Genomic DNA, 9937 nt, shown 5'->3' with positions numbered 1-9937 from the left:
CTAATAACACTGTCTATTAAGTTAATAAAAGGACTTAACCAAAATTAGCCATAATCGAAGTTGGTTTTAGTCTACTTGCTATAATTTAATCTTCACTAGGATATAACAATCATGTACCCTGAAACAATTAATCATTGACAAATTTCTCATCGTCATATATAACACAAAAATTCAGAATAACTTTAACTACCTGCCTCAAGTAAATCTTATTAAGGTAATTTGTAATAGGGTCATTCGATCGAATCGTCTTATCTACCAAAAATCAACATGGAAAACGAATTTACACTCACCTATTATTTGGTAAAAAAAAGACAGTTATAAACCATTATTTTCTATTTGGTAAATGATAATTCTTCTCGAAAGTAATCAGCATTTGTTACCTAGCAAGAGATCCTCATAGGTTTCTTAAACTAAAAAACGCTCACTTCATTACTACCCAAAGATATGATAGAAACAATAAAACGTAAAGACGATGCATTCATAAATAATACTACTTTGTTATTATTTAAGACTCTAAAATTATATATCATATCATTGTGACTGTTGCAAACGGTTTGTTTATTATGATATTTTTGTCAAATTTTGTGAGTTCTCACAAGTTCACCCGTATTTATTTATTGCTTGTGACAAAAGAATTTTAAGTTTGGTTTGAAATTCAAAAGCGACAAACAATCATCCATCACTTTGCTGATGAGTATCTTTAAAAAAAGAACTTAGACATAAAGCTACTTGTAAATTAGCTTCAATTATTTTAAATTAAGGATAATTCAAATCTTATCGACATATCTAAAAAGAAAATGTTTACTAATCTAGAATTAAAGTTATATCAGATAAGTTGTTTTTGAATTCAGTTCGACTAGGTTAAAAATATTCTTACAAGGCGTTCACTAACACACTTCTACAAGGAAGACAAATTAACTCGACTAAATTTTCTCTTGCAAACATACATCTTAACTGGCTATATAGAATTAAGCACATAAGTCATTTGTCGAGAATTGGGAACCATCCCCAATTACGGTCCACTAAAGGGAAATGCAGAATTTCGAAGTCATCTATCTTACTACATGAAACTAACCGTAACCACACAGTTTTAGACTTAACACTTAATATTATTCACAAAATCAAATCTATTCTACTAAATTGTTTAGATTTCTATATTGACCATTTTCATAATTCTAGCTCTTGTTATACTTTTCTCTTCTTTTTCCTCTTAATGTTTCTCCTACTTCCTAGATGTCCATAAATTCGTAAAATAGTAAGTCATTGTAAACTTCTCATCTAAAATTTGTGAATTTCATTTATTTAATTTCCATTATCCCGTATTTCATTAAATTGTATATTTATTGATATTGAACCTCAGTTACCTGCTTTGAAAAAAAGCATACTATAATTGTCATGACTTTAAGTCCGGCTAGGTATCACGTGATTTATCCGCCAATCAAAATACGACTTGTACAATCTTCACACTGTACTAAACCAATGACGCTCGACCAGCATGAGTAGTCTAGCGTCCTTATTGGTCCCATGTTCGCCTAGCCCGTCCACTTCAGTCTAGAACACCAATACCAACTTCCACCATGTGAATCATTTATTTCAAACACACTGGGCTTATATATCAACTAAACAGACCACAACGTACCATAAAATAGGAAATAACATTTACACACAATAAAGCTGAAAAGTGGCTGTGAACGTGAGGGACAGTAGTCAATAAACTGAATATAACTTATGAACAATAAATGGTACAATAATAATCTATAGGTCAAAACGAAGCTTATAATAAGGGGACTATAGATATATAAAATCTAATTATTGAATAGTTATACCATAAGGATATATAGATAATATTAGTTCATCAATAGGTCTCAGAAGTTACTCGTAATTCAATCTTCGCTAGAATATAACAATAATCTTTTGATATTTAGCAATTTTTAATGTTTAGTGTCTTATAGATCTGATATTTTTTGATTTCATTGAATAATTTATCCATTTTTTTTACTCACAAATATGTAATACAACACTATGAATTTCACGTATTATCACTTGAATATCTTGTGATAATGAACAAATTTTATAATCATAATTATTTCATTTAAAGATGATACAATAAATCTCGATAGTGAAATTATCGCGAATGAAATCTTCTTCTTATTTAACTGATATGATAATTGTTTTTGAAAATACTTTTTGAGTAACTGTTAATTTCGAGTTTTCTTTCTAAATCTAAAATCTTAAAACGGCAATATAATATCTGACTTATTTTTATTATCTTTAGTCGAGTTCTTTCTGCTAAATCAGATATTTTAATTATATCTTCCTAAGCTATGAAAAATTCAGTTGTTTTGTAGTGTGGGTTGCTTATATCCATATAAGTAGTATATAACGGTGGTGAGACATAGAAGAAGATCGATCAGAAAAGAACGGAAATGACACGCAATTGATATGAAAATGCATGAACAATTGAATCTGAGACAATGGACTGATATTTGCAAAAGGAACAGTGAAGTTTGAGACGATAGATTGATATTTTGCAAATTAAGTATTTACTATATGGTTCTCAGATTTTAGTGAGATGCTCTGTAGTTTCGTGTCAAATACATTCGATTGTCCACACTCGTGTTCTTGTTCATTACAGTTGAACATCTGAAAATTTGGTGATAGTTCATTTTACTGAATGTTAATAACATTCGAAATCTTAATAAAGTGAAAGTTCGACGATACATTATAGCATATTAAAATAGACAATTCTTTGAAACATTATACTCACCTTAAGATTTCTCTATTCATTATTTTATGCTGATCTCAAAACTAGTAATTTTTTTCTTTATTATAAATTACTGAAGATTATAGTTAGACTGACATTGAAAATATTTTAAGTAATGAAAGTGAATCATAACTTAAAAATGAATTAACGAATAGTCAATCAACGTTTATTACTAAAATTTAACAATCAATTAAATGATTTTTTCTATTTTCAAGGACATTTAGATTTCCAGAATGTTTTAATTGAATGTTTTTCACCAGTGTGATCAAGAATATGAGCTATTTTTATTTGAATGATTACATAAGAATTCTTGAATATGATGTTGAACATCATGAAATAAATAATTCGTACCGGATGACTTTAAGTGTTTCGATAACTATTATTGAGGGCGAGTGGGTAAACACTTTTGCATATACTACAGCTCTTTAATATATTTATTCAAAGTTAAGATGTACATTATGTTGTTCTACAAATATTTGAAGATTTATCACTCCCTATTCGCTCAAACATTACTAAGTATTACATGAATCGATCACTGAATGTTCCTGTTACCATGTCCTATAGTCCTTAGTGCTAAATGAGTTCTTACAATCAACTTTGCTATATGATTACCAAACTTATTGGCCAGTTAATTTAATCAACTAATTTCTACAACCAATTAATTGCAATCCGAATTACTTCATGCTAAAAACACTGATTAAGGTATTGGTATCTCAAAAAGATTAATTCCCTCAATGTGGTAGATACTAACGACAGCCAGTAAACAAAAGTAAAGGTTCTTCAATATTTCTTACAGATTACCTCTAAAAGTCCGTAATCAGAATTAGTTTATCTTTCTTAGAACTGAGTACCATAAATTATTTCATAACTCTTTAGAACTAAAATATATAGACTAAATATCAAATTAATTGAATTTATACGACATAAAAACCATTTGCAAGAATGTAAGTAACAGAATTTATATTCAATAAATCGAACACCTTATTTAACAAGATGTCTTTCTATAAAGATAATTTTTAGTCGATGGTAAGAAATGCAACTATTGTAATATGTTAGCCCTTTGTCAGAAACTCTACACATGAACTATTATTATTAATTGGTCTAAATTTAGGAAAACTTGGTAATTTAGGATACTTTTCACCATACAAATTTGAATCCGTTTAATAACAGTACTGAGATTTTTTATTCAAAATTGTCTGTAGCTAATAAGAGACCGTTCAATTTCGATCCTAAACATCAATCGGAAGATTCAAACAAAACAATACCAAATGAATTTAAACTTCATCTAACTACACAAGCAAGTGGCTATCAGGACGCAGAGACTAAGTGGATGACGCGATGGCGTCTGAAGCGAACGGTATTGGGTTCGGGTCCTGGAGTGAACATCCACTCTGGGATGCAGGTACATCCGGCTGACGAGTCCCGAATAGGACGAAACGCGCATCCTAAATTCCACTACTAGCCACCATCCATCTTTGCTTATCTGTAGCATAGTTTGTAAATTAATTTTTGGAATATTATTCAACTAGTATTTGTCAAAGTTCAGAGTAAGTGACCATACATTTGCAATCGTACAAATATTACAGCTTATAATGAATTTTTTCAAAGACCATAAACGTAATAATTTCACGAAGCAAAATTATGTTCATTGTTGTCATGACACGAACTGCGTCTTAAACAACCAGATACTTCAGATATATTAATCACAAATTATTTTTTAGGTTGATTAACATTTTGTTTACATACAAAAATCCCAATTTATCTTCTAATCGTTCTAGAATATACTGCTAAATACTGACACAGAACTGATTAAATTATACTGAATAATGTTGTCTAGGCTTTGCAATAGTTGTCACTGTGATCAATGAAGCTGAATCCAGTACCAGAATCTACCATAGATATTGATTTTATGGTGAGACTATAATTTATTAACAGACCAATCACACTTAAGAGAGGTCTTGGGTTTTGGCACGAAATTCATTTATCCATTTGGCTAAATAGCATTTTGGCACTATAACTGATGTCAGTTCGTGATGAAAACCCTAAATCTAATTCCTAACTCTAACATCCAATTACAAATTCAATCCTAATTCCTTATACTAGTTTATAACCTTCATTTAATCCTAGTAAGAAGGTAGATATTCTCAAGGTCACTTTAATGTCACTCAAAGGCCGGCCATAAATCATACTTTTCACCAAAAATAACTAATTGAAGACCATTCAAATGCTAACGAGGATAAAATATAATATAAACCGCTTTTATGAAAATACACATCTCGTTCAACAACCTAACTAAAACACAGATAAATGACATAAATATAAAATCTACCTTACGTATTTTAGGTTTTATTACCTTTGGTATTGCCATACATTACCTAAATAGGTGAATTTAAAAATGAACTCATATAAAATTATTGGAAAAATATATCTGTAGACTTTTTATAATGTGCGTACGATATGCTAAGATTCTTGGCTAAAACTTAAAAAGTATTTTAAAAACCTTTAGTTTAAACATTTCAAGCTTTTATTCCGTCAATTAACATTATCTATTTTTATGACTGAATTATTCCATTCTACTAATCAGTGATACAATTTTTTATATTCTCCACAAATTTTGCAACACTCTATGTAATCTATGATTATTTAACGAATTGTGAAGATTCGTACGTAAGTTAAGTTAAATTAGTTCTTTCATAACCTAAATAACTCAAAAAAGTGGTAGAGATTTTGCTAATCCTACAATTTTCTTTAAAGGAACAACACTTTTTTTTTAATAATGAATAACAAATAAACTTAATATTGAAATAATCATCCAACTATTTTTAAATGCTAGTATAGGGGTTGTGGAGATTATTAAGTCTTTGATTGAGATCATGAACCGATTGATGTTAGACCACCTTTGGAAACCTGGAAACACTGGATGGCCTTTTCGTCCTATTGCGGGACTCCTCAGCAGTGATCATCCACGATCCCGCTCACAGGATTCGAACGCAGGGCCTTCGTTCTCGATTGTAATGATTGTAATCTATTAGATTTCTAGATTTGAATATTGTAAACAAAATGCACTTTTGAAATATTGTAACAGTTTTTACTAAAATCATTAGTATTAAATAATTAGATTGATGATGTAATTATTGTCTTACAAGAACCCTAGGAGAAATACAATAGTTTTAATAAAATGTTATATATATATATATATATATATATATATTTACTTTCCAATTCCTAATGTAAAACTTCATTATTCCTTATTATTGATTTTATGAAATGATCAGAAAATGATTTATCTTTGAAAGTGTCTAAAATTCATAGAATCATATAAAATAATTATAAAATCATATTTATTGGTAATTTGTCAACTTTACAATATAAATTATTAACTTAATTAAAAGAAATAAAAAGGGGTTAGTTTGTGCACAAAAATTTACGTCACGTATTTTATTTAGTTTTTGTTTTGTTTTGTTTTTTCTTGTTAAATTTGAGAACCGATTGTTTTGAAGACGTAAGTCAATATTTTACTCATTGTTTCTTTATTTTGTTCATCATTGATGAAATTGTTGAAAAATTCAATGAATATTGGCAGTGAATCCTAAAAATAACAAATGAAATAAAAATTATTTAGTATATATATGATATAATATATAATATAATGTAATGAAAACTTTACAATTAAGGTGTTCAATAATGACACATTAATTTATTGTATCCAATTATTTAGTGGATTTATTTTGACAATAGTATTTAGTCAATAAATTCACAATCAAAGAGAATCAATTAAAGTAGATATTATGAGATGGTGGAGATTTGTAGCTCAGGTGAATGATTATGATGGAGTTTTGTTCTCTGAGCTGGACTAAACCATCCAGATCACAGAACGAAACTCCATCAAAAGTAAATATTATTCTTATAATTAAATCTTATCGGTTTACAAGGTATGTATTGGAAACAATTACGATTGTAATTTAATTGTAAAATTTGTAATTAATCTATCCTACTTAACAGAATAAATTATTAAGTTCATTTTACTGTTGATTATAAAGTAAAGGAAAATTTTAAAATGTTGGATTTAATAAACTTCTATTTGTAAAGTGTAACAAATGTTTATGATTTATTTGGTTTGTATGGAAGCACTAAACATATTTGATATGATTTAATCTCATCTTATAGATTCTTCAGATATTCCCTAAAATTAATGTACCTCATCAGAACAGGGATAAGTACTAGATAACTATTTTAAAATAGTTAACGTTTATATAGTAATAAACATTTTATTTCATATGAAGTTAGTGTTCAGAAAGTGACGAAGAAACAAATGTTTATTACTCTCTAACACTGACTTCAGGCTAACTAATGTTGAAATATCTATATTACCCAAGGTAAACGGATGTGATACTACCTGAACAAAATCTAAAATATGAAAAAAAACATTTTTCTAGGGAATAGTAGCTTCCTACAACGGCTATAATCACTAATTTAATAGTTTGCTAGTGCTTAATGGTAATACTCATCGTACCGATAAACTATATGGAGAACTAAAAATGGTTTAAATTGAACTGGCAATTCGTGAAATGCACTTACTAGAAATATTTGTTCGTTAACTTGACGATTTCTGTGCATATTAGCTTCATCCATGCAAAGTTTATCTAATTCACACTTATTTGCTGCAGCTTTAATTATCGGCACAAGAGCCGCAACCAAAGTTCTTGCGTAGTACTTGAGCCCTTCTGATTGTGCAAAATTACTAACATCAAGTCCTTGAAGTCTTGAAAATTTACAAATATATTCTGGTTTAGCCTTTAGAAAGCTAATATGTTCAAAAATAAACAAAAATAGACCGATAAACATAATTGTTATATTTACCATTCATACACTTTTAAGCCTAGTTCTTCTTCATGTGCTTCTGTGTCCACATGCGGTACTAATTCAGTAATCAAATGATCTACTTGAGATTGGGTAACAGCGGTCATTTTATGATTTTTTTTTCTAAAATATCAATTTTTCTCAAGTGAATATTTTTTCGCCTATTTATTATTAATGTCTCTGACCTTAGATGATAAACACCAATGAAATTTATATCATTCAGTTCAATTTTAACTATCCACTATATATATATATATATATATATATATATATATATATATATATATATAATAGATAGATAGATAGATAGATAGATAGATAGATAGATAGATTAATAAAATTACACTATAACTCTAATTGCACTGACCAGCCGATTGTCATCAAATGAACAAACACACTTAAATGTTTCATAGAGGGTACTCAATTATACATTGGATGTGACTAATTTGAGTAGACTTTCAACTATTTATGGGATGTGATCTAGGAAATGTGTATCAAAAAAGGACAAACATTGTAAGAAACTCATGAAATTAACAAGAGTATAACTGTGTTCATTATCACATTCATGTAAAAATGTCAGTTTCGGTCATATTCACTACAAATTGACATCAAGAGAATCAGTGATCCTCGATTTCTTAATAATTCTCCGGTTAAATTCATTTTGTAATGAAAATATCTACAGTTAATCAAAATACTTGTACTCAGTGAACTTTTTTGTATGGTTTTATAAACCTGTAGACGACTTAGTATTTTATTGATCTATTCTTCGGTCTATCATTCAGTAGTTGAAATCTTTTGTAGTTTCTAAACCTATTGCATTATTATGAGGAAAGTTCAGAAAATATTTCACTATTTATACGTTAAAACTTACTTTTAGCCAAATACTCGTAACAAACTGTTGGGGATGATAGATCCCCAAAACTCATATTCTGTAATTTTCATCTTATCGATCGACTTATCGATTAAATGTTAAATATTTGAATGGATGTCAATTAATGAACTTATCGATTAAATGATTAAATAGCAGTCAATTGACGAACTTATCGATTAAACATTTGAACGCCTGTCGATTGATGAACTTATTGATTAATGTTTAAAAACATTGTACTATGACAATATCGATTCTAAATATTAGTATAAATACGCTTGACTTGTGTGCTTGATCTGAATTGACATCTGCTGTTTGCCTGTACAATACACTTTCTACACCTTACCCAGACTTCTTGATCGAGTTAGCAGAGTTGGGGACAACGGACCAGGATAGCTATCGAGTCTCTGAATTATTGATCCTTCGGTCCATTCGAGTAAGACGAGTCAGTAGTAGTATTCAAGCTTAACGCATCATAACACAAACCTTAACTAACTTTATTTAATAATTTATAAGTGCTAAGGCAGATTTATTGAAAGAACAAAAAGACTAACGTCCTCGTGTTTTACTACATTGTATTCCAAAGAGTCTAAGTATGTAACGGTAAAACAGTCTTCGAAGTTAGGTCGTGAGCCAGCTGCCGGAAACAAGACACAAAAGTGAATAAAAGAAGAGCATTTAGAACAATTAATAAAAATTACGACTCTCTAACTGAAATTTGCGAAAGGCATAAAAACAAGAAGGTTAAAACCTGACTTTTGTACCTACAAGCCAGTGGTTAACTGTCAGCCTTTGTAAAAGTAAAGGTAGCGTCATTTAAATTCATCCATCATTTGATTATGATTGCTGTACAGTGAATTCAGTTTTGAATGTTCTATTTTGTTTATTATCTTTATATGTTCTTGACTGGCCATTTTCTAATAGTATAACCAAGTCATCTCCAACATTCTAGAATTATCAATTCCATTGCACTTTCATATTCGAAACAATTTAGTATTATCCCACAAACAATTCATTTCTTAGTTTACAAGCATGTTTACTTATCGAAAGAACTGAACTTAATAATTTATATGGAGCTGAAGATAAAGCAACTAAACATAATAGTTTCATTTTTATTCAACAAACATTGACTTAAACTTATTTTCGGATATCATTTCAAAAGTTACAACTTCTTTAGAACATTATGAATGACTGTGATAAAAATAATTTTAACTAAAGGATTCTTAATTTAACCAAATTTGTTGTACATATTATACAGAAGATCTAGTTTCAAACCATCTCGACAAATTCAAAAGTAGGCGTGTCAGAAATTATGTGTAACCATATAAGATATTACAAGCACAAGGTTTAAACTTATGTTAATTTTATTCGGTTATTTATTTATTTACTTCCTAAATAAGCAAATTAAACCAAGCCATAAAGTCCTGATTTCTATTCTTTGGGAT

At 29.0% G+C, this 9937-nt stretch overlaps 1 protein-coding gene across 1 annotated transcript; it reads right to left on the bottom strand.

The window, feature by feature from the left end:
* Positions 1-6088: 6088 nt before the first annotated feature.
* On the bottom strand, positions 6089-7731 carry GLOBIN3 (Globin-3; the record flags this gene model as incomplete). The annotated part of the gene is made up of 3 exons (XM_012940309.3): positions 6089-6353; positions 7343-7568; positions 7625-7731. The coding sequence occupies 3 exons, from the start codon at positions 7729-7731 to the stop codon at positions 6237-6239; spliced, it is 450 nt and encodes a 149-aa protein (XP_012795763.1). The 3' UTR covers positions 6089-6236.
* Between the last annotated feature and the right edge of the window lie 2206 nt (positions 7732-9937).

This window comes from Schistosoma haematobium, chromosome ZW (genome assembly GCF_000699445.3).
Source record: "Schistosoma haematobium chromosome ZW, whole genome shotgun sequence".
Classification (NCBI taxonomy): Eukaryota; Metazoa; Platyhelminthes; class Trematoda; order Strigeidida; family Schistosomatidae; genus Schistosoma; species Schistosoma haematobium.
Note: the sequence above shows the minus strand (reverse complement) of the source record. Positions and strands in the feature narration are given on the sequence as shown.